Source organism: Dunckerocampus dactyliophorus, chromosome 16, assembly GCF_027744805.1.
Source record: "Dunckerocampus dactyliophorus isolate RoL2022-P2 chromosome 16, RoL_Ddac_1.1, whole genome shotgun sequence".
Lineage (NCBI taxonomy): Eukaryota > Metazoa > Chordata > Actinopteri > Syngnathiformes > Syngnathidae > Dunckerocampus > Dunckerocampus dactyliophorus.
The window spans coordinates 12,419,266-12,445,254 of record NC_072834.1 but is presented as its reverse complement, the minus strand read 5'-3'; the positions used below and the strand labels follow the sequence as shown (position 1 = coordinate 12,445,254).

Here is a 25,989-nt window from a genome sequence, read left to right as displayed (position 1 = left end):
ACTTTGGACACCCCTGACCTACATAAACAAGTGTCACATTGTAAAAATGTCTCAGGAATGCTTTGAGGAGCAAGACAAAGCGTCAAAGGTGTTGCCTCTCGCTTCAATCCCATCTCCAATCATGATGGGATGTGCTGATCCACGGAGGCCCAAGCTCACGACTCTGAGGTCTCCCTGGCGTCTTGGTGCCAGATACCAAAGTCTTGAGGCGTGCAAGTCTCGACACGTAACAGCCGTTTTGGCTGCACCGTAGAGGAAGGGACCATCGTAATATAAGGCGACAGTTTTTATTACGTTTCTACGGATCACTGTATACATCCTACGCTATTACTGGAGAACCCACTGTGTATGATCTTCAAGGCAAATTCATTTTTCACTGAGGGAGTGAACATATACAGTATGTGCACACAACCACAACAAAAAATCTGGACTTGGGCGCGATTCCTCCGCCATCTCCAGGCCGTTAAATGAGAGTCGAGCAGCACTTGGCAATGAGCTAAAAGCCCGACTTCCCAACTCGTTGTCTAGCGCACATCTTAAGGTGTCAGGGCATGAGGGTTACTAACATACTTTCTCACAGCTGCACGAGCATCCTTTGCACATTCGTGCTTCCACTCATTTGCCTTCACTTCTATACTGCTGTATTACTGCCATTTCCCCGATTTTGTGGATTATTTTTTTGGTTGTCATTAATTACTTGCAAGAGGAGCAATCACATTTATTCAATGTAGCCAAGGGTTAGCAAGCATGCTGTGGGTTTGACTTTAAGTGCTCATATTTTATTTATATTATTAACATTATTATATTATTAGGATCTCGATATGCCACCCAAGCCTGTGAAGTGGATGAATTACAAATGTATAATGACACAGATTTAGACAATTTTGTGAAAAATATTTGAGGGATATAGGCCGTTAGTGTACATACAAACATATCTGAGTTGTGCTCATGAGAAATGATAGCAAATACAAAAGTGTTGCATTTATATTTTTGTAGAATATATTTTTACAATATGCCGAGAGCCAATAAAGAACGCGCTTTATCCCAAAAATGGCTCATAGGCCGTACTTTGAAGACCTTTGACCCAATGTGTGCCTTAAAAACCTCTTTAATGTAACAGCTGACAGAATTATTGATTGCCTTAAAGCAATATTCGTTTTCATTATTTTATTATTTTATTAATAATGCATAATATGGGCTGCAAGTTGGAATTGGAACATCTCTGTGTAGGTTTTCAAAAGATATTCTAAATAATTGAGCTGCAGCTGTTGTGAATTTGATGTTTTCTATGTCATTTAAGTTCTTCAAAGGAAAACAAGACGTCCAATGTCGCTCTCTTTTCGCTAGATGGCGCTAGCACAAAGGGCCGTGTGGCCAGCGACCAACTTCGGAGAGGCCAGTCACTAACGTTAGCCCTTTTAGCTGCACACGACTAGCTACTAGCTAGCCGGCGGCTAACGAGCGAGCCAAAACATCAGTTTGTCTTAATGCCGCCTGCCCTATTAAGCCATGGCACGAGAACAGTTCTCACAAATCGAATGCGGTGAGTGCGACTGGATTTGTCCCCTTGACTCCAACACATTCGCCATTTCCACGGTTTACATTTGCGTGTCAGTTAGCGACCAAAGTAACCGAGAGTGAGCGTTAGCATAGCTAGCATTAGCTCAACGGTAACAACACAGGCTAACGCACACCCCTCTCTCCTTTCAGAACTATATTACCTCATTGCCAGGTTTCTGCAATCTGGACCTTGTCAAAAAGCAGCACAGGTAACTCGACAATAAACACCATATTCACCTTTAACGGCGGTGTGGTTGTCCTATTAAAAAGAGCTAGCCACGCGCTAGCAGCTAACGTTGAATCCGTGTGTCTTGTTAGGTTCTGATCGAGGAGCTGGAAGAGTATGAGGTAGGTTCAGCAACTTTCTGCCTTTTATTCTCGTGCGGGCGCTCATCGTATCGCCTCCTATTTGCTCTAATTTCTGGGTCATAGTTCAGCTATTTTGTCCAGAGCTCAGCAAAAAGCGAGTAGCCAAGGCGAGCAGACATTGTTTTCGCGCTGCCACTAATTACTTGTTTTAACTTTAGTTGATCCCACAACGATGGAGTTGGGGCGGAAATAAATATAAACGGACCTTCCAAGATTGGGTGAGTGACAAATTTTAGTTTACTATTTAATCACGTTGGATGTTTCATTTACTCGACAACTGCCACTTAACTGTAATTTATTTGACCATTCTGGTGTAGTACAGTGGTTAAGTTTTTACCATTATTCGAATTTTGACATTTATTTGTGTATAAATAACCATGTACAGGGTTTGCGATTGTGCTAAGAAGTGGGCGGGGAAATACTGATTTGAGAGGCTGGGATTGGTTGAGCTACAATGTCAGTCCTCTCTCAGTGCCAATGGATTTCCGGCTTTGAAATGTTTAGATCCAACCGGAAGAGGAGCAGTGACGAATTACAGTTGTATCCAGGGCTATGGGATAAAACGTAGACGAAATTATAAAAAAGTATTTTAGATATCTACGACACAATAGCAATCCAGTATTTAATAGTAATAATGAATCATGATCTAATATATCATATTTTTTGTAAATAGGGAAATATTAGATTAACTATTAGATAATAAATATGAAATATAGGGAAATAAGTACATTGAGTTTGTAGTATTTTCACCTTATTATAATTTACCATATTGGACCCTGAATGTAAGATTTTTTTTCAACTCTCAATAATGATATACACACATGATTTTCAATGTATTTTAATTCATTTGTGAATACAAAAATGAAGTTTCGGTGGTTTGGTTTGGTTAAAATATAACTGTTTGGTCATTTCTACAACACCGGGATGCGTCCAGGCATCATGTCACGTATTAAGTGTATTCTTTCAGAACAGTGACATTTAATAAACTGGTCGGTTTTATTGTATCTATGTACAGTCATTAAAAATATGCCATATTCAATTTCTGTAGCTTTAATTGGTCTTCTTATTTGTCTGTCTTAGTTGTCTGTCTGTTATTTGTCTGTTTTATATTTTATATAATTTTTTTCTGGTGTATTCATGTAAATTCTGGGTTTGTTTTCTTACAGTGTGCTTGCTGCCCTTTTCTGTGTATCTTTCAGGTGGTTTTGAATGCGCACATTCCTGCCGACTATCTTCTTCGTCTTTGTAAACGTATAGGCCCACTTGTAGAGAAGGAGATCCCTCCTAGTGTTCCTGGAGTCCAAACACTTCTGGGCCTGGGAAGACAGTCTTTGCTTCGTACCACCAAAAGTAATGCCTATCATTGTGAATATATGCGTATTTTTACATTTCACATTAATTGCCCTTTTTTACTGCTCATTGCTTGTCCAATTTAGGTTGTAGTCACAAAGTATGCAGTGGTTCAGCTGTTGCTGCACTTCACAGGGGACGTCCCCCGGAACCCCCAGTCATCAATGGATATTCTACCAATGTTGGTGTGTAAAACAAAGCAAACATGTTGAGTGTATATTGTTATTGATTTTCTGCTTTATTTTGCCCCAAATATCGTGTCCTATTGCATCCTTTTACTTTTTTATATATCATCTGCCCACTTTGAAACACGATATATGGGAAGTCACTAGGGATGCGCCGCTCGATCGCCCACTGATGAATATCGGCGGATTTCCATAAAAACGTGACCAGCGTATGCCGATAAACGCCTTTCAAAGCCGATCACAAAAACCGACCGGCGTGCGGTAGCAAATCCTCCATGTCTGCTGTGTCACGTAGGGTTGCCAATAAAATGACGTGTCTCGTATTGAGCTTGACACAGGCTATGCCAATCGATGCCAGCGTATTGATCACTCCCTTACCAAAACTATTGCTGTTCGCGTATTCTTGCATCTTTGTTTACACGCTTTGCCTAGCTGCCACTGGCTATACATTTCTAGCTGCCGCTAGGAAAAGAACAAACACAGCAAAGCAAAGTTTGTCTCCAGCTGGTGCATTTGGTCCTTCCAAGCATGATAGCTAGCTAGCTAGAGTTATCCGCCTAGCTTCTGGTCATCGAATTCCAAATGTGACTTTTTACCACAGTTACATTTTGTTTTCAAAGCGACAAGCAATGTGGTTAGTTTGGAGCTCGTTTTTGTCCCACGGGGAAGCCACAAGTGGATATCACGGTCATGGGGTACGTTCTAAGTTTTTCAAGTGTCACTGAACAACTTTACTCTCTTGTTGTCATCCTAATTGTGTCTTGTCCTCAAAACACTATTTGTGTGTGGTTGTTTAATGAACATAAACACAGTGTGTCCACCTTTATGATGCTGATACTATCACAGGGGTCTCATATCTCACCAGCTGATTTTGAGTAGCTCACAAAGGGTCAAAGAATAGTTTCAACTGTTATTTTTGCAACTGTTGAATTCAGACTTTAATGCCTTTTTATACAATGGCAACAAAATAGCATAAAGACAATGGCCACACTGTTTGAGTGGAGATCTGCTTGGTAAAAAAAGTAGTGTACAATTGAAATGTTGCCAGTCATAAATAAAACACAAATAGTTGACAGATCTAATAGTGATGAAACCCTGCAACCTGCACACTGAATTTATTCAGGTTTAAGTTGAGCAGTACAGATTTCTACTTAATATACAGATATGTATAAAGATATGTATTTGTATTATTCTGTTAATTTTGTTGACTGGAGCTAAAAAATATTTATTGAACAGTTTATTTCCCGTGTATTTGTATTACTCCAAAGCTTGCATCAAATTAAATTCTGGGTTGTGTCAAATAGTAAAAAAAATTGTTTTGCACAATTAAAGGCAAAAAAAAGAAGACAATCTGTTCAAATGTTTATTTTTAAAAAAATAATTACTTATTTGCCAGGGACCTTTGGAATTGTCAACGGCCACACTGACCAATGCCACTCATCGTAAATAAATAGAAAAACCCTGATGAACGCTGATGAAACCCTGATCGGAGCATCCCTAGTAGTCACTAGAGTTTTCATGAATACCATACCCTCCCAACTTTATTTATAATGCACTTTAACAGCAACCACCGCTGAAACAAAGTGCTGTACATTATGAATAATTACGGATAGCATAAGAATGTAAAAAATCTTCCTTTTCTCTGTCCATTGTCTGTTTGTTAGTTCAACTAATTTTCTGCTGTCTTTACTTCAAGTGTCCATCATGGGCGCTCGTCAGACCACTGGTGCAGTTCGTTTTGGCCAGGTGCTGCCATGTTCTTCCTACCAACACATGAAGATACACAAACGTATCCTTGGCCATCTTTCTTCAGTTTTCTGTGTCGCCTTTGACCGCACTGGTCGTCGAATATTTACGGTGAGGAAGGATTGATGGCCCACAGACTTCAAAATGTTTGAAAACTAACCTGCATCTCAGTACCAGATGCGAGTAATAGGAAACTGCATTTCTTTACTGAGTTTTGAGTTTGTACTAAGTTCTTATGAGTCACTCAATGAAGAGTGTTCACTCGAGTCACTCATCACAGGGGGAATGCGCAGAATTTCGCATATGCGCAGCAACTTTTTTTTTTCCATCTAAAGATTTAACTATGCAAAATTTGAAAAATATAACTAATTATTTAGCTACTATTAACTAATATTTAGTCAAGTAAGCTTAAGTATTTTCAAAGGAAGCCCCTTCACATAGAAAAACTACATGTAAATAGCCAAAACAATACTGCAAAATTCTTAAAAAAAAACAAACAAACATAAGATTAAAGATGAAATTAATTCGTCCAAAAATAAAGCTTGTTCACAAATTGGCATTCAGGAAAACAAACTCCTCTACAGCTCGGCAGACGAACAGTGCTCATGCCAAGCTGTAGATGCTTTTTGGAGCACCTGCGAGTCATAAAAGCTTGTCGAATACCCGTGAGTGAATGAAACTCGTTGGCTGAGCGAGGGACTCGTTCGTATTGTCGAGTCTATGAAGCAGCTCGGGCAGGAAGGGGAAAGTAGAGTTGATTTGAGGCTAGGACTAGATCTGTTGCTTTTTCCACGTGGCTCATACATTTATAGAAATGCAGTTAGAGTAACAGTTGGGCAATTTATGTTACCTGGTCTCTGTTTTTTTTTTTTTTTTTTTTTTTTTTTTTTTTTTTTTAAATTTAGCTAGTGGTATCAGGGGAAGTGAATGAGTTAAGAGACAAGTAGCCGTGAGTCCTGATTTGGTTTAAAAACCTCAAATTTTGAACAACTCATTCATGACTCGTGCATCACTGTCAGATGTGGGTGAAAAGATGGATCTCTTTTCTGAAGTGGTGATGTTTCTTTCTCATCTGTGTCACGTTTCTCTAGGGTTCAGATGACTGCCTTGTAAAAATCTGGGCCACAGATGACGGGCGGCTTCTTTCAACTCTCCGTGGCCACTCAGCAGAGATCTGCGATATGGCTGTCAACTATGAGAACACACTCATTGCCTCGGCTAGCTGTGACAAAATCATCAGAGTGTGGTGCCTGCGGACATGTGCGCCCATTACGGTGCTTCAAGCGCATGCTGCCTCCATCACATCCATTCAGGTGGGCTTAAAAATTGAATTAATCAGATCATAAAATACAATCAAAGACCAACACTACCTTCCTCTTTCCTTTTAGTTCTGTCCTTCCGCTAAGGGAACGACGCGATACTTGGCCTCTACAGGTGCAGATGGCATGGTGTGTTTCTGGAAGTGGTACTCTCTCAGCATGAAATTCAAGTAAGTATCATAGACTTCTGCTCCATTTACCGTTACAAGTCTGTAAATATATTCCTTTTTCCACAGTGATCAGCCTGTCAAATTTGTTGAGCGGTCACGTCCAGGTGTGCAGGTCTCCACTTCTTCCTTCAGTTCTGGTAAGTGTGATGCCACCATCCACACCGACCTTTTCAGAGCTGAATTTCATTCTGAGTGTTTTGTTGATAGGTGGAATGTTCATGGCGACGGGTGGTAGCGATCACATGATCAGGGTGTACTACCTTGGTGCTGAAACTCCAATGAAGGTGTCAGAGTTGGATGCTCATACAGTGAGAAACACCTTTGCCACCTCATCCATGGACCTTTTTTTTTTTTTTTTTTTTTTTTTAAAGACATCTGTGAATGTTGACGTGTCTCTTCTCTGGTTTTTTAGGATAAAGTTGTGGTAGTCCAGTTTTGCAGTACCAGTGACAGGTATGATTGTTATGGTGTTTATAAAAGTCAAGTCATTTTTTGTGTTTTCATGTAGTATCTAACAAAGGGTTGTCAAAAGTGCAGCCCGGGGGCTATTTGCGGCTCATTCTTTATTGGCCAGCAGTAACTAGGAAGCTCCTTAAGGAAAATAAAAAGTGAGGAGACGGAGAGTGTCTTCAGAGCGGCAGAAGGTTGTATGCTGAGTACATTTCTTCCGTTCTCCTCGCAAGTAAAAAGCAATCTCGTTGTCTTCTTTCTTCTTTCTCATTGTGCTTTGTATGTTTTAAGTTGTTTAAACCTGACAGACACCTAGATAACATAAACGTATATCTAAATATCAAAGTCACCCCCCGCGTTCTTTGCTTTTTCAGTTTTCGGACAAAGTACTGTGGACAACGTTTGTGCGTGAACTGGAGTGTTTGTGTGCAGTCTCAGGTTTGTGAGCGGCAGTCGCGATGGCACAGCCAGGATTTGGCATTACCAACGACAGGAGTGGAAGAGCATCGCTTTAGACATGGCTGCCAGGCTTCCAGGGTAAAATATTGTGGGCAGTAGCTGTGCCTGTGATGTCAGGATGAAACTATGCGTCACTCCGTGTGTCAAAGCTGATGCAAGCCTTTTCCTTCAGGAGTTCTGTCGTGAATGGAGACGATAAAACCAAGCTGGTGGTGACCATGGTAGCTTGGGATCGCACAGACCACGTCCTCATCACAGCGGTGTCAAACTATCAGCTCAAAGTGTGGAACACAACTACTGGAGAGCTGCTGCATGTTTTGTCTGTGAGTGGTTTAAGTGGCCTTTTCACAAAGCATTCACATCAGGATAATGGTGTAGACATCAGAGATAAATTATGTGAATGTCATTGCTCGCTCTGTTTTAAGGGTCATGATGATGAGGTGTTTGTGCTGGAGGCGCACCCATTTGACTCCCGCATCATGTTGTCAGCCGGCCATGACGGAAACGTTTACATCTGGGATGTGACCACGGGAGTGAAGATTCGCAACTTCTTCAACATGGTAATCAAGCAGTAATGACAGTTGTTTACCAGCAATCTTTTATGTTTGATGCTGTTTTTTTAAGAGCCCATACATTTGTTTTCCAGATTGAAGGCCAAGGTCATGGAGCTATTTATGACTGCAAGTTCTCAGCCGATGGGCAGCATTTTGCCTGCACTGACTCACATGGCCATTTGCTCATCCTCGGCTTCGGTTGTAGCACTCCATATGAGAAGGTACCAGAACATAATATTGTAAACATTTACTCCCCCCCTAATTGAAGATACAGTTAGTATACTTGGTTTTACACGTTCTTAAAAAACACGATTTGAAGGATTTAGCAGCTGATTTGAACATTTTACACCCCCCATGGAACACAAACGACGTGTTTATTCCCTCCAGATACCTGAGCAGATGTTCTTCCACACGGATTACCGGCCTCTTATCCGTGACTCCAACAACTACGTCCTGGATGAGCAGACGCAGCAGGCCCCGCACCTCATGCCTCCGCCCTTCCTGGTGGATGTCGACGGGAATCCCCACCCTCCACACTATCAGCGCCTGGTGCCAGGAAGAGAAACCTGCAAGGAAGATCAGCTTATACCTCAACTTGGATACATGGCTAACAGTAAAACACGCGTTCTGATTTCTGACCATTCGTCACACTTGCTCGGAGAATGCAACTGACAGAAGCTCTTCTTCAAGGTGAGGGGGAGTTGGTTGAGCAGGTTCTTGGCCAACAAACTGCGGAAAATGGTGAAAACATTTTGGACAACCTCATCAGACAGTTGCAGAATGAGCAGGATGAGCGTCAGAATGCAGAACGCCAGGCTGATGAAGCTGAGGGTACATTCTGCCTGAACTGGATTTGCAATATTGACATTGTTGCATATCAATAATTAATTAATTCATAACAAGCTCTTTCAATTCTGTTTTTTTAGGTGATGCAGTGGAGGTGGTTGCCTCCTCTCCAACTGTGGGTCCTCGCAGGAGTGGGCAGGTGGATGGCGTGTGGCAGATGCAGCATAATTCCCTGCGTAGTCAGTTGGCAACCGAGCGAGACCTGCTGGCCTGGAGCCGCAGGGTTGTGGTCAATGAGGTGCCACAAGGAATATTCAAGTAAGACAGCAGGTCAGGCTGTATGGACAATACTTGAGTTAGGATTTATGGTTACTGTCTCGTTTCTGTAGAGTTATGGAGGAAAGCAGACAAGCCAAGAGTGACATGGAATGTTTTTTGTACAACGCAGAGAGGAGGAAAAAAACTGTAACTTGTCCACCCAAGGTTTGTGTGCCCACACAATCACCTTTTTTTTCCGCCCCCTAAACACTTGTCTCCCTGTCTATGACATGTCTTTTCTTCTCTCTCTGCACTTTGTAGACGCAGCCGTTGACAACAAGGCTGCGCTCCTTGCGGCCGACAAAGAAAAAGCCGAAGCACCACACATATCAGACGCGCTCAGCTCAAATCCGCCGTCCAAACAGGAGTGGCCGTGAACGTACTTCTGGCAGCCATGTAGACTCCGACAGTGAGAGAGACGTAGGTTCCAAATTATGCATATGGTACTGGGGAATAATTCAGTAATCTAATCATTAATGTTCTTAAGCTTGTACTCAACATAAAATGTGAAAATACTTACCACTAAAATATATCCTTGTTTACGATTAAGCTTATTTCCCTTATAAGACAATGGTAATACAACTTTTCTTTTGTCCCCTGAAAGGGATGAACTTTGGCTATCACAAAAAAATTAAAATACCATATAACGCATCAGTAACTGCCACGTAAAGTTATGACTTAATTACTATACCAATATAGGCAGCAACTCTTCCCTCAAAGATGCTAAATATTAGATTTGTTACCAATATACTAATATTGTTCAGCACAAGACCAATATTGGCAGCAGCTCTTTACCTCTGTCATGTCATGAACACACTAGACTTCTTTTACCGTGATGCCACTGGACGCGTTTCACAAACACACTGTGTAAAAAAAGACAAATACTGCAATCTGCAATGCAAGTTATAGAAAGTGCTGTATTTATTTTAAACATTTTGTCTCAACATAAGTGATGACCAATACTCTAAAATAATATGTTCTCCTACTATCAACAAGTAAGAAAGGTTAGTCTTAATTAATTCACAAATAAGAATCCAATTAAATAATGCTGGCAACCATACAATTTGGATATTTATTTTTTTTCTGTATGGCACAAACATCTATATAAGAACAAAGTAAAGTGCAAAGTATGAAAACCTGGACTAACACAGTCAGTGAAATTATAAACTGGGCTCATTCATTCAGCACGTCATGAATGAATGTAGCATGAACAAAACAGATTAGGTTAGCAGCAGTAAAGGAAGACTCCTTACTCCCCTCTCACATAACCAGCACTTTCATTGCAAATTGCATATTTACAATCCAACGGCCAAACTTGGAATTCTATCCAGACCGTGAACATACTGAACTAGCAAGCTTGTTGCTAGGTCGTTATTGGTACAAAAACCCACACCGATATGAACCCATATCTCATTTTTATGCCAGCTGATATCATCATTCGCACTGATTATATACTGATATTTAACAATGCTTTCTGTGTTACCAGGCAGCAGAACAAGCAGTGGCCAGCGATGCTTCCTCTGACAGTGAAGCTCGGTGGCAGAGTGAAAGCAGCTCCAGGTGAGGGTCTCTGACTATTGCTAATGCAGTTCTTGTTTAACAGAACGAACACCGGTCTTTCCATTCTTAGTGACTCCTCCAGCGAGTACTCAGACTGGACTGCCGATGCAGGGATCAACCTGCAACCCCCGAAGCGCTCAAGCAGGAGGCTCGTCCAGCCCTCATGTTACAGCAGTTCCGAGGAGGAGGAAGCGGATGACAATGCAAAGGAGGAGAAGAAGGAAAGAGGGGAGAAGAAGAAAAAGCCCAAAGAGATCAAACAGGTTAGTTGTAGCATCTTTCGGCAGAAGCTTTCCAGCATTAATGTTCTCTCTCTTACCCAGTGGTGGGCAAATTATGGACTGTGGGCTATGCACCAACAATCATTTTGATGCCTATTGTAAGACTTGCAACATCTTTGGCATTGTGCTGTGATTTAAAAATGCACATTTTGCAGTGGCTTTATATTATGGCAAGCCACACCTGTGCAATAATCATGCTGTCATGTCAGCGTCTTGATATGCCACGCTTGTGAGGTGGATGGATTACCTCTGCAAAGCGGAAGCGCTGACTAACACAGATTTAGGGGGTATATGGCGAAAGTGGCTCAACCAACCCAGGCTTTGTGCTCAAGATGCAACTCGACAAAACCTAACATCCGCAATCGGACTTAGTTGGTCCCGCGACGGTGGTTATCAACTTACTTTGTCAAGTCCGGTTTTCGGCTTTGTGCTCAGTGCGCATTCACATGAAAGGGGGCGAATGACGTCATATTATTCTACTTATGCTGAAAAGTGAAGCCATCCCAGCCATTGTATTTTACAAAAATGAGTACATAATTATTATGGAGCGTTATGAGGAGTTCCCAAAAGATTGACTGCTAACAGCAACACTGTCGCCGCCAACACAGGGAGGGAGGACTGCAGCGTATGAATGCACAAGTTATCATTGAATATTATAAAAAGTATGCCCTCCTAGTCTTTTAATTTATCAACTTTGACATATTAACACTTGTTGGACAACTTTCGTTTTGATGATATAAGTTAGAGTTTAATCTGCTGTATCTGGTTGTGACCACTAGATGGCAGTGTTTTGCTTTTTATAATAAACAAGTGTTTTTAATGTAGTTGATTGATGCCTCAGTGCTGATTCCTCCAACAAATATTGTAATACTGTATAAGAAGACTAACAGGCTCAGTACTCAGCAAGGACTCCTATGACATTTATATCGGCTAATATAATTATTACTCTTTCATATTGCATTTTATTTGTGGTGCTCGCATGAGCATATCTAGCGTATTCCCTCGACTGAAAATTTCTCACTTTATAGATGGATAATATCAGGGAATGCTCTTTTGAAAAAAAAAAAAAATAATGTTCCATGTCCCCTCGAGAACCTTGTAGGTTCTAAATAAATGGTGACGCCATCTCCGAATTAGTTCAACAGTGAAACAGTGGCACTTTCTTAGCTGATTTTCAGATGAAAGTCTGGACATAACCTGGTCTCGACCAGGCTATGAGTTTATCTTAAGTTACCATGGCGATACAGCTGCTTTAAAAGAGAGCTACCTTCGTCCACCTTTCAACTCAACACAGCTCGCTAATCCACTAACCTCGCTGAGCAGAATACCCCCCTAGTCAAATGTGTCAACAATTTTTGACAGAAATAGGCATGTTGTGTACATAGAAAAAACGTTACACCTTTGAGTTCAGCTCATGAAAGATGTGAACAAAAAATAAGTGTTTTGTGTGCCCATATGTCAAAAAGTGAAAGATGTGAACAAAAACAAAAGTGTTTTGTGTGCCCATGTGTCAAAAAGTTTGCCCACCCCAGCTGGAGCTGAATCACTTGGGGATTGTGTACTGTATATACTAAAACACTGTTTATATTCTCAGAAACCCACAACCTCTCTGGGTGGACTTGACGCGGAGGCGTGGCTTCCACCTTCATGGATCATGGAGACCATCCCGCATCGTTCCCCTTTTGTACCACAAATGGGAGATGAGGTAAAAAAGAATAAACACACAATATTGCCTATACGTCTACTGTAAATCTGCGTTGGGTGTTGTTATTAATGGCTTGAGCTTTTTTCGTCCTTCAGCTCATCTACTTCAAGCAGGGCCATCAGGCCTATGTTCGAGCGGTCCGTAGGGCCAAGTCTTACAGCATCAACCCTCAGAAGCAACCATGGAACAAACTCAACCTCAGGGTGAGACTCTTCATTTCATAAACTAATATTGTCTTCTCACTTTTTAAGTACTTTTTAGTAAGGGCTGAATTGTTTTATACTCTCTTAGGTTATCGCAGATTATTTACACATGTATAGACATCACTTTGAATTCAAACTCAATAGGGCAGACTCGTGTAAAATAGTTAATAGTCAGACTTTATCTAAGATGTGTATATTGAGTGTGTAAGAGTTTTTGTTGATTTTTTGGATTTTCTAAGAATATTTGACAGTTTGTTTGTTTCTGCTGGTCCAATGCAGGACCAGGAATCAGTGAAGGTGGTCGGAATTAAGTATGAAGTGGGACCTCCCACTCTCTGCTGTCTAAAACTGGCATTCTTGGACCCCGTGTCAGGGAAGATGACCAACGAATCATTCTCCTTAAAGTAAATATAAAGTCAGAAATAAATCACAGTAGCTCAATTCAATTTGCCCACACGCCTTTCCACCTTTCCCCTCTCCATAAAAGGTACCATGACATGCCTGATGTCATAGATTTCCTGGTATTGCAACAGTTCTACAATGAGGCTAAAGAGCACAACTGGCAGCCAGGTAAGAAAGTCTGCAGTTTTGTTGGGCGAGTTAATTTACATTGAGAGGGTCCTGTCGGTTTTTTCCCGCTCTTCTTCATACAGGTATGAGATTCCGCAGCATCATTGATGACGCCTGGTGGTTTGGCTTAGTGGAAGACCAAGAGCCTTTGCAACTGGAATATCCAGACAGCCTTTTTCAGTGCTTTGCAGTCAAGTAGGTGTCTCTACATCAGGGGTGTCCAAAGTGCAGCTCGTGGGCCATATCGGATCTGCGTTTTTTTTTTTTTTTTATTTGCCCTCAGCACAAAATATAATAAAAAAAAAAAAAACAGCAGAAATGGAAAAAGGAGCTGTAATTTTACAAGAATACAGACAAAATATTAGGAGAATAAAGTTATAATATATGAAAATAGCATAAACTTGAAAGACTAAAATGTATTTTTTTAAGTCATAGTATTATGAGAAACAAACAAAGAATAAAGTTCCATTTTTTTGAAAATGTTGGGAAAAGTAATAATATTACAATAATAAAGTAATAAAAAATGTATAAGAAGAAAGTAAAAATGACACCAAAAAAAACAAACACATAAGGGTCCTGTGCAATGTGCTTTGGGTGGCAGTTGAGGGCAGGGAGCTTGGGTGACCTAGTTTTCAGTGGCCAAGTCTGGTTTTTGGGACGTGTAATGTCACTTCACTGGTGGGGAAGGAGCCCGAGCTTGTGTGAGAGATTGAGACATTCTAACTACACATAGTCGGACTCACCTCGACCCACAGTTTGGGTTCTGGAACCAAACACCTTGAGAGGGGCTAGACCTTGTTTTCCTCTGGAGTTGCTGCAGGGGGGAGGCGGTGAGCTGGTGTGGGCCCCCCGGCTTGGTGCCTCGGTGTTCGGCTCAACTTCCCTACTGAAACTGCTGCGTGATCCGGACCCAGATAAGCGGAAGAAAATTGAATAAAATGGGGGAAAAAAACAACATAGAAGTGTAATGTAAAGAGAAAAAGTTACTAATTTGCTTTGTCACTGATAACACAAAGCTGAGATGCAGGTTGTTTTTTCTTAAAATGTAAAAAACGGCTTTGCATATCTCCATGGGTTGGTTTAAAAAAAAAAATAAAATAAAAAAAACTAAAAGTGGCACACTCATCCTTTCATTTTTCAGTATGTGGCCCTCGGTGAAAAATTTTGGACACCCCAGCTCTACATGCAGATTACTTTCGTGTTTTCCGCAATTAAAGTTATTAGAACTTTCTGCTAATATAGTAATTAGTTAATCATGTCTCAATAAATTGAAATCATATCAATTAAATCTATTGTCTGTGTGATGGAATAAACTTTGTTTTATCAGGTGGGATAATGGTGAGCAGGAGAAAATGAGTCCTTGGGACATGGAACCTATTCCCGAGGAAGGTCAGTAGTCATAATGTTTTTGAATTCAGTCGCATGAAAAGTTGTGTCCAAGCTTTTGACTGGTACTGTTTATATGTTTAATATAGTGCTTCAAAAGAAATGACTCTTAATTGCAGTATAAGGACAGTGGAACACCAGCCCACACCACCTTGCAGAAAATGGAAAAAAAATATGGAATTGATGTCTTGTACATTTTCTAGTTATGTCAGTGCTGTCCATTCTTTACATACAATATAGACAACATCATTCCGCTTCTATCTTTTTTGCTATGCTTTCAGCTGCATTACCTGACCAGGTGGGTGATGGTGTGGAGGTGGCAGAGGAGGAGCTCCAAGCTCTGCTCTACAAGCCTCAGGAAGGAGAGTGGGGTGCTCACACGCCAGATGAAGAATGTGAGAGGATCATCCATGGCATCGATCAGCTGCTTACACTTGGTAACCCTCATAAGTAGTTTCAAGAATTACTATGCAGGAAACCCACTTTGGTTTGTTCTACAGATGTAGCCAAACCCTTTGCTTCACCTGTAAATCTACAGCAGTATCCTCTGTACTGCACTGTGGTGGCTTACCCCACTGACATCAGTACGATCCACAAACGTCTGGAGAACCGTTTCTACAGGTAGAGTGGCGCTCACAACCTCAGCATGAAACACACACGCACACCATAAATCCACCAATACACACAGGCTGTTCTCTTTTCTGTTTCAGACGCATCTCCGCTCTGATGTGGGAGGTGCGCTACATTGAACACAACGCCCGCACTTTCAACGAACCCCAGAGCCCAATTGTAGCAGCAGCCAAAGTGGTGACCGATGTTCTCCTCCGCTACATCGGGTAACGAGGTTAAATTAGTTATGTTAATAGTGTGATGTTTTGCTGCCTAAACGGGCATTTATAGAAATCAAATGGAAACACAGTTAGCCCATTAGCAACTCTGCACGCCTTCAGTCTTGACAGTATTTATTTTAGCTGCCTGACTGACAGTCACAAGGCTGTTTTCACATCTGGCTTGTGTTTTGCAGACCTGCCACCATGTACGCCTTTTTCACACTCAGCATGCGGTTTGACCCTTAAATACGCTTGTACGCTTCGCCGTTCTCTTGATAGCCATTTTGATTTTGTTGAGTTGGGTTTGTGTGTGAAAGCTTATTCGCCTAACAATCAGACTTAAAGGGAAACTACGCTTTTTTTTTTTTTACTTACCCCATCATCCCCGTCTTTTCCTGTTCTGGGTGTGTTCTAGATAGTGAGCACGAGACTGCTAATAATGCACGTATTGGGGATTCACCTATTCTGCCTATAAAGCCCTCTGGGGAAAAAACCCCTCCAACAATGTCTTATTTTATATACATGCTGTGACCATGCAGTAACATGCACAGTCATGATATCATGTAATACTTACCTTATTTGATGTATTTTGGTCATTTTAAGCATTACCGGAACTACTTTCCTGGGCGCATTTCACAGAGCCCATAGTAACGGCCGCTTCTTCTGTCAACAACAACAGCATAGAAAGCGTGTTTGCGACTGCTAATCATGGCTCCATCCCAGGCAGAGAATGACACTGCTGCATGCTTGGCAGATCCAGCTGTGATGAAACACTAAGCCATTCTTGTAGCGTTAGATATATGACGATATAATTAAATTCAGTGGAGTCTTGTATACAAAGCTACAAACTTTAACCCATATAATTAAATACACTTGTCTCCAATTGTAAAGCACATCTATTGATTTATTGGTTAAAAACTGTGCAATACAGCAAGTGCAATTAGATCAGTGCAAAGTATTCAGTAGTATACAATTTAGTAGCAACTGCAAATTGCAAAACAGTAATATAGCTATACATTGTCCTTTTCGACTGAGTATAAAGTCATCATGTCTTTGGCTAAATAATGGCACTGCATCAGTCAGTTCATGCCATCGTTTACCGGTGCTTTTCTTGTCGTAAGGAAGGCCATGAGCAAAAGCGTGTTGTATTTTTGACTGGGTAAATGTAGACATGCTCGCTGACTCTGTCTCACGCTTCATGGCACATACTTCTCACTCAAGCGTGTTTACCCATGAGATGGTAGAACAACTTTGGTCATGTTCCTACCTTTTTGCCGTCACCGTTGCTTTGCAAACTTTGCTATTATGGTCTCTTGTTACACATCTCCTCTATTGAAAACAAACCACTTCCATAATACAGAGGTACCTCCCGTTGGGAACAATTTCTTCCTCTCTAGTCTTCACTTCTCCTCCTCCTTCAGCCATGCTCATTTCCTCTCTTTTGTTGTCTCTGCTCTGCTTTTCTCTGCTACCGCTGGACCATGCTGTGGTACACGTGAAGTGACAATGCGTCAATACAGTGCGCAGTCACAGGAAAAACACGTCATCAACTCTGCTTTTTTTCTGTTTTAAATGATCATTTGTACTGGTATAAGTCAGTTTCTTATACCGTAATTATAATTAGAAGAATTTATACTGTTACATAAAAACATTTAAACATTTAATTGACAAAATAAGACCATAAAAAAGAGACACTTACAATGTCCGCTCTTACTGGGATGCCGACTGATGGTGTGGCTATATCTTTTAGCGCAAAACTTGTTGGCCCCGTTGCTTGCAAATTCAGCATAGTCCTCGGGAAAGAAAAATGCTGAGACAAAATGAGCATCTTCCTGAAACTTCCTAGCAATGTTCTCGGGTCTAATTCGAGAGCCAGTTATCCAATGCTTTAGGCTGTTCAGATTTTTAGTTGGTAGCATGTGGTTTATTGGCACAACCTTCTACTATACACATACGAGGCATGATTTATAACCTAGCATTAAGTTTTCCAAACTCTAAGGCGATGCAGCAGCTCCATTAGCTTGCATTGCCTCTTGGTAATTGCCTAAGACGCTGTGAGCGAGGCACTGTGTCACTACGCCAGAAAAGTATTTCCTCTGTGTTAGCTCCTACAATAACAATGTTGCTGTAGCTTGGTTAATATTCAGGGTACGTTATGTAAATTAAGCAGTTTTGTTGGCAGTTTTGGGTTGTTGTTTTTTTTAGAAGGCTTTACAGGCGGAATAGGCAAATCCCCATTACCGACATTGTTAGCTGCCTCATGCTAGCAGTTTTTCTTTATTTAGAGCTCACAGAATTGGAAAAGACGTGTGTTCATGTCTCACTGAAGGATTGTCTAATGGGCAATTTTTTTTTAAGTGTAGCCTTCCTTTCCTTTTTGTTTTATTATTTAGAAAAAATAGTTTACATGGACTGTAAAGGCTGTTAACAAGACAGTGCGGTAACAATACTCTTCCTCTTTGTTTGGTTTCAGAGACCAGAGCTGCACAGACATCTTGAATCTTTATCATAAACTGAAGTCTGAGGTCAGCAGTGGAGAAGATCAAGTGAGACATACAGTATGGGCTGGAATTCATGTATTTTTTTTGTATAAATGGTAATTTGTGCTTTTCTATGCTCCTCAGGAGGTAGAGCTCGATGTGGATTCGGACACTCCAGGGACATCCACAGGACGTCGGGTGAGACAGACCAGTGTCGATTCAACAATTCATCTTTATCCTTACAGAGCCAGGAGACTTCAAAACAGCCTTTATTTTCCGAGAATTCTTTCCACTGACATGGATGGCTTTTTTTCCGATTCCAGGAAAGCAACTCAAAGAAGCGCGGTGTTGTTTTAGATGTGAGAATGTGGCACGGTCAGTGTCGAGAGCTGCTGCGTAAGATGATCTCCTCCCCCGATTCTCAGCCGTTCAGACAGCCAGTGGATCTCTTTGAGTATCCGGTAAAGCAATCAGCAAGAACATCTTGTAGTCTTCACACAGTGATGACAATTGGAGCTTTACTGATCTCCTTTGTTCAGGATTATCGAGACATCATTGACACACCCATGGATCTGGGTACTGTGTCGGAGACGCTGGTTGCTGGGAATTATGAGAACCCGATTGAGTTTGCCAAAGATGTCCGCCTTATTTTCAGCAACTCCAAAGCATATACACCTAACAAGAAATCTCAGGTAAAGTAGAAAAAAATTAGTTGTTTTTTTTATATAACTGAATGAAGTCTCTTCTGAATGTTTTGTTGGCTTTCCGTTTAGATCTACACCATGACCCTCAGCTTGTCTGCCTTCTTTGAAAAGAACATCATTGCCATCATTTCTGATTACAAGTCAGCCATTCAAAATGAACGACGAGCTCGTCAAAGAGAGAGTTACAGGAATAGGTTGCACAATGGAGGCAGCTCGCCAACTATGAGGTATTAACTTGCACGCCACAATCCTTGAGCTCTTATCACGACTGCTCCTGGCACTGTGGAACAAAAACGGAGCAGATTGTAAAAGTCATCAAACTGCCCTGCAAAAACTGCCTATCTTAAAGGGATAGTTTGGATTTTTTTACATGAAGTTGTATGACGTCCCCATCAGCAGTGTACTACACCAACAGCGATTTACCCTCCCGAATTGGTCCCATGAGTCCAGTTCTGGTCGGAGGTCTGTGACGAGGAACATAATTCAGCTTAGTTGCTGGGGCCATTTAAGTAAAGAGTTTGGCTTCTCAAAACAAACTATCCCGTTAATGTACTAAATGTACTCAAATGTTTTTTTTATTTATGTATATGTACTCTGTGTGTGTGTGTGTGTGTGTGTGTGTGTGTGTGTGTGTGTGTGTGTGTGTATATATATGTATATATACATTTTTATATTTATATTTGAAAGTGCCTGGTAAAAATATATATTTTTTTACTTCATTATGTATTTATTATTTATAGTCTTGCATAATTGCGTAATTGTCAGTTTTTGCAGTGGGAGTATCACCGATTTGAGTGTACTGTATTTTCTGGCGCTTAAAAGATGAAGTTTCCGAAATGATGGCTTTGAAACTCCAGCATTTTGCTTCCGAAGAGGTCAAAATGTTGCTGCTGAGGTACCTAAATGTTACTTCCTCTGTTTCCAGCTCCAAAAGGAAGCACAAGTCAGGAACATTGTCACAGCCCAAAAAAGGTCAGACCTCAGTGAAGAATCGCTCTCAGAAACCTCATCTAGGTAGGCAATCATTGATTTGTGTTTTATTTACCATAAAAATCCTCCTTTGAATCTGTCCAATATCTCATTCCGCTGCATTTTTAGTGACATGTCATCACATTGTGTTGTTGCTTTAGCCCAGCAAAGCAGCAATGGAGCACAAGAGGAGGAGGAGGAGGAGGAGGAGGAGGACGACGTCCAGGCTTCTTCACCCAGTTCAGAGACCAGTAGCGACAACAGAAACCAGAAGCGTCACCGCAAAAAGCCCACCAAGAAGTCAGGTGCGAAAAGCTTCAGCTGTGACTTTTTAGCCCTTCAAAATGAAAACCTATCTAATGATATTATGATAGCACGACAACAGGAAAAAATATGTACAATTATCTGTCATGGCACGACTCGTTTAAGCTGACAACCCATCTATGCCACCAACTCATCAAGCCCCACTCTAGAGTGTTGTACTTATTACTAAAAAAGTGCTCGTCTAAGTCGACATTGACATCAAATTTGAAAGCCAACGGGGTCATTTCTATGAAAAACTGGTCTGTTTATGTTGTAGTCTCAGTCCTCCGTGCTCTTTTTATTACTAGAAAGTGCCCGCTTAAGTCGACATACATGGTTGAAATACAAAGGGTGTCATTTGTATGAAATTGGTCCGTTTATGTTGACATTTGTAGTACCGGTCTGCTGTGTTATTACTACTAAAACGCTCCCGCTTAAGTCTACGTCAGCATATATGGTTGAAGTAAAATTTGAGACCCAAAGGGGGTAATTTGTAGGAAAAACTGGTCAGTTTATGTAGACGAGTAGTACCGGTCCACGGTGTTAACAAACTAAGCATCAGGTTTATATGTACAGTAGTTCTAAACGTAATGAAGTTGTTTTAACTCACCTCCTACGAGGCTCTGCTTTCTGGGGGAAAAAAAAGATACTGTTCAAAGTAAAGTGTTTTTGAGTTGCTGCTGACATTTAAAAATGTCCTCTTAAATGAGACACTTTATTTCATACGTTGTTCTTTTGTGCTTTTGGTATTAGCTGAGGATTTGAGCATAGCTAAAGGTTTGATATAAAGAAGATTGATGATTATATTTTACTTTTTCTAGATTTTTTTTTTTTTTTTTACTTTTATTTAGTGGCTATTTTTCTATTTTAATGAAACAACTTCACATGCATATTTGACTTTGTCGAAACTCACTTTGTGGAAAAATATTGGGATATATATCTTATATTGATATTTAGGATAGGAGTTTTGGTCCATATCGCCCAGACCTACTCGGAACAATAGAAAGCAACGGTATGTATCTGGGGTATAGTTTTATAGACAATGTAGTGCAGTGGCTCATTTAAGCGTTTAAATCCAACATTACTCATCACCGACACTCTTTTCTGTTGTAATTAATGACTTTCTGCTGGCTCGTGGGAGTTTTCCATGAGATGCCGCTTCACATGCGCCATGAGGTTGGTCGTATTAAACGTACTGCAACACCACAGAAAACATGTGCATGACAAGTTTTGTACTCAGCTGCATCGTGTTTTGAAAGATACTGCCACACAGCCGACATGACTCCTCCTCACTACTTTAACACGTTACCACACGCTGTTGTTGTGATCATGTGGGCTCCATCCGGCTGCTGCTGGATAGACGTGCCGGGCCGGAGTCTGGAATCGACTGCTTGTATCGGAGATTTTAAATGCAGGCTGATATCCATTTTATGCTGATATTGACTCGATGTCAGTATCAGATCGGGACACCCCTACTTCTTATTACTAATAAAAATGCCATCATGTTGCACTTCATTATGGCAAAGCAGCATGAAACTACGGTACTACCGTTTAGTCACACAGCATTAAAACTTGCACACAGTGACTTCCTGTTCAGTACTAAGTGTTTTTTTGTTGGCACTGGAAGAAAGATATGCGCAAATGTTGTTGTCATTGTAGTCAAGACATACAACAAGTCACAAGTACTGTAAATGTGCAAGCAATGGTTGGGTTCCATTTTGGTTATGTCGACGGCAGCCAGTCGGAATAAACGGGTTCCATTGTATTGTTTTTGTAGCCCTTCATAGATAGCCAAGATTAAGATGTGTGCCTTATTGTCATACAAATGAAGGAAGATATCCGGCAATATGAACAAAAGATAGAAGGGCTTTTTCCTTGGCCCTCGCACCAACTCAACAATTAGTAGGTCTAGTAGTTTGTGTGTAATTCTGCCAACAAAAATCCGACTAAAGACGTGTGTATGAGATAAAGATGCGTTCGTTTCCACACCTGTACCAGGATTCAAGCTCAAGCTGCCGCAGATGACCATCTCAGAGCGGCGGCGCGGTCCAGACCGGCCTCAGTCTGACGACGACGGGGAGGAGTCCCGGTCCAACAGCTCATCGTCCTCGTCATCCTCTGTGTCGTCGTCTTCTTCGTCGTCTTCGTCGTCGTCGGAGAGCGAGAGCAGCTCGGAAGGCGAGGGGGAGAAGTACGTGGAAGGAGGAGATCACGACTACAGCAAAGCGCCGTGTTTGTCGCTGCGTCTCTCTCTGAAGGGCAAGTTGGTCGCCTCAGGGAAGAGGAAACACAAAGAGGAAGAGGGCATCTCGAAGGGCGTGAAGAAAGCACGATTGCAGCAGCCCGTAGAGGAGGAAGAGGAGGAGAACGAAGAAGAAGAAGAAGAAGAGGAGGAGGAGGAGGAGGAAGAAGAGGAGCTGCTACAGCCAGGAAATATCAAACCAGATCAGCAAGAGGAAGAAGAAGAAGAAGAAGAGGAGGAGGAGGAGGAAGAGGAGGAAGAAGAAGAGGAGGACGAGGAGGAGCAGCAGTTCACAACAGGAGCAGCAGTGGCTCCGCCCTCTGCCAAAGCCTCAGGGAGTTCTCGCCAGGTGATCACTCGCAACCGAGGCCGCAGGACAGTGGTGTACCAGGACGAGTCAGAGGACGATGGTCATGGCTCCAAGGACGACCCCCTTAACCTGGGCAGGTCACGCTCGGGACGGGTACGTCGCATGACAGAGAAAGCTCGCGTCAGCCACATCATGGGTTGGAGCCACTGAACCTCAGAAAAACACTCAGCTACACTGCAGGGATTTTTCTTCTTTTTGTACAGGTGTGTATAGAATAAATAGGAATCTAAACCATGACTTTTTCCATCTGAGACTGTTCAATGGTGCTAACATGTTGCCAAGGTGGGGTGTTTGCCTCCCTGGCTGATAGCTGCTGGTCATCACGGACCTCCTCCTTCACCTTGGCCTTACTGGTACCCCTCTTCCTCTGCTTTTCATCCTCACAGTCCAGCCTTCTTTCTGCTTGTTCACTCTCCACCGGCCACCAAAGAAAGAAAGCGGGGATGCAGCAACATGATGCATGTTCTCTGTTCAGTATCTGTTGATGTTTTCACTTCCTGCCTTTTCCTTCCACACCTCTCGGCACGTCGTCGTCATTCTGATGTTGATGTGCTTCACAAACTAGCACCAAGAAGAACTTGTAAATATTACATCTTTCCCACTCGCTCCCCTTTAATGGCATTAATTGTTTTTTTTTTCTTTTTCTTCGTGAAATATCTGCATCCTATTTGTACACTTCCAAGATGGATGCCTCCATGTAGGCTTCCTCTCAAAGGGACTCTGGTATCCAGACTATCTTCCACAGATATATTTATTTTTCCATTGTATCATACTTGCATTGACCGTGAAATATTTTGCACATTTTTATCTTCTCCATGTTGGCAGCTTAGTCATGAAGATAATGGAGGAAAGGTGAACATTTTTGTGTGCCAGCACCGTCTCATTTCTAATTTTCCCAAACAAGCAAAACGGGATGCGGCTAAAAAGAGAAGCTGTTTTGAGATTTCTGGAATCACAATATGTCCACTGATGTCCACTGATGTTTACAGGGTGCCCAAATCAGTCGATTTCAAACAACCTGTAAACAAACGGCACGAACTTGATGGGTTATTTTCATTTATGTAGTGGATGGATCTCAAGTCTGGCTTAGCATTAGTCCACACATAAATGTAACGTTCTACTGTACTGTAGCTGGAACAAATCAACTTTGTGACTTTTATAGGCGGCGTTCAGATTTTTTTTTTTTTTTTTTTTTTTAATAAACAATACAAATTTCTTATGAGCTTTTTGTTTTCTGTCCCTTGGTGTACAAAGAGTGGCCTGGGGGCCATTTGTACAGTGATACCTCTGTTTTTGTTGTTAATCAGTTCAAAAAGGTGAGACAAAAACCAAAGCAACTGCTCAAGGCTGCAGACCTTGTGTTTTCAAAACTCCTTGCCTGCGCTTTCCTTATTGATATAATTTGAATAAATATTAGGGCTGTCAAATGAGTTAACATTTTTAATCAGTGTAATCAAGCTGATTAATTAATTAATTGATTTCCATTGATCTTCTTCCGCATATCTGAGATCGGGTCGTGGGGGCAGCAGCAGCCTAAGCAGGGAAGGCCAGACTTCCCTCTCCCCAGCTACTTCGACCAGTTCCTCCCAGCAGATCCAAAGACGTTCCCAGGCCAGTTGAGAGACATGGTCTCTCCAACGTGTCCTGGGTCTTCCCCGAGGTCTCCTACCACTCGGACGTGCCCTCAACACCTCTCCAGGGAGGCGTCCGGGAGGCATTCTAACCAGATGCCCAAGCCACCTCATCTGGCTCCTCTCAATGCAGAGGAGCAGCGGTTCTACTCTTGAGTTTCTCCCGGATGACAGTGCTTTTCACCTTATCTCTAAGGGAGAGCCCAGCCACCCTTTGGAGAAAACTCATTTCGGCCGCTTGTACCTGCGATCTTGTCCTTTCGGTCACTACCCAAAGCTCATGACCATAGGTGAGGGTAGGAACGTAGATTGACCGGTAAATTGAGAGCTTTGCCTTTCAGCTCAGCTCTCTCTTCACCACAACAGGCCGATGCAGAGTCCGCATCACTGCGGGATCTCATCCCCGACCCGGAGATGGCACAGGTGCTGATTCTCATCTCAGCCGCTTCACACTCAGCTGTGAACTGATCCAGTGAGAGTTGAAGGTCACGGCTCGATGAAGCCAACAGGACCACATCATCTGCAAAAAGAGAGAAATTATCCATCCATCCATCTTCAATGCTGCTTATCGTCACTCGGGTCGCGAGCATACTGGAGCCTCTCCCAGCTGACGGGCGAGAGGTGGGGTACACCCTGAACTGGTCGCCAGCCAATCGCAGGGCACATATAAGAATTGTATTAAATTCAATTAATGAAAAATATAATTAATCTTGATTATTTGACCATTGTGCCATTTGCAACTGTCTGAAATATGCCCGTTTTTACTGTATTTTATGAACAAAGATAAATGACAGGGCATGATTATACAGCATACTGTATATGTTTGTATTTATTATCCACTCCAAATGAACTGAAAATTTAAATCAAGCCAAAAGATGTCACACACACCTGAAAATCTCATTACCTAACATTAGTCTCTTTAATAGCAGCAGAACATTTGAATCACACATTCATATGGTTATCAGCAATGGGGGTTGTGTTTAGAGACACCACAATATTTAAGTAGAATATCCACTGACTGCTTTTTCTCTGTCTTTGTTTATTGAGACCAATGAGGAAGTGTTGTTCCAAGGGCGTACGGAGAGTCGTTTTTGTGAATTGGAGATACATGCAGTGCACTCCAAAAGTAATGGAACAGTGAGGACAGTTCCTTTTGTTTTTGCTGTAGGCTGAAAACATTTGTGTTTGACATCAAAAGATTAATATAACACCAGAGATCAGCTTTTTCATAGGCAACTCTCTGGTTTTCATGTTGTTTTCATCTCTAAATGCAGTATGCACAGGTGTTGGACTCTAGGGGAAGCTACACTGTACCTCCGTCTGCCGCGGTATGGCACATGCGTTAATGACATTATTTTACTTCACAAAGTAAATTATTTCCCATAGTTAACACATTGTTTTTGACATCCCAGTAAATGTTTGACAATTGTGGCAGACTGCTTTGTGTGAGTTTCAACTGTCTCCTGTGCAGAATATTCATCCATCTATC

General features: G+C 41.7%; 1 protein-coding gene across 2 annotated transcripts; it reads left to right on the top strand.

Moving 5' to 3' along the window:
* Window positions 1-1,375: 1,375 nt before the first annotated feature.
* brwd3 (bromodomain and WD repeat domain containing 3) lies at window positions 1,376-24,987 on the top strand. Of its 2 annotated transcripts, XM_054755558.1 has the most exons (40): window positions 1,376-1,543; window positions 1,711-1,769; window positions 1,879-1,908; window positions 2,088-2,147; window positions 3,129-3,279; window positions 3,366-3,464; window positions 5,161-5,321; window positions 6,302-6,523; window positions 6,599-6,699; window positions 6,766-6,836; window positions 6,907-7,007; window positions 7,112-7,152; window positions 7,582-7,686; window positions 7,781-7,931; window positions 8,034-8,168; window positions 8,255-8,383; window positions 8,550-8,775; window positions 8,853-8,993; window positions 9,089-9,266; window positions 9,338-9,431; window positions 9,528-9,686; window positions 10,753-10,826; window positions 10,897-11,089; window positions 12,702-12,812; window positions 12,908-13,015; window positions 13,295-13,419; window positions 13,503-13,585; window positions 13,669-13,780; window positions 14,913-14,974; window positions 15,253-15,408; window positions 15,472-15,592; window positions 15,682-15,807; window positions 18,275-18,347; window positions 18,426-18,479; window positions 18,605-18,742; window positions 18,821-18,973; window positions 19,055-19,212; window positions 19,911-19,999; window positions 20,116-20,259; window positions 22,256-24,716. In XM_054755558.1, exons 1-40 carry the CDS (start codon window positions 1,510-1,512, stop codon window positions 23,017-23,019), a joined length of 5,292 nt encoding a protein of 1,763 aa, XP_054611533.1. In that variant the 5' UTR covers window positions 1,376-1,509; the 3' UTR covers window positions 23,020-24,716. The 2 variants fall into 2 exon arrangements, with proteins under 2 accessions (XP_054611533.1, XP_054611531.1); XM_054755556.1 differs by having other exon boundaries at window positions 18,605-18,973; window positions 22,256-24,987.
* The last annotated feature ends 1,002 nt before the right edge of the window (window positions 24,988-25,989 follow it).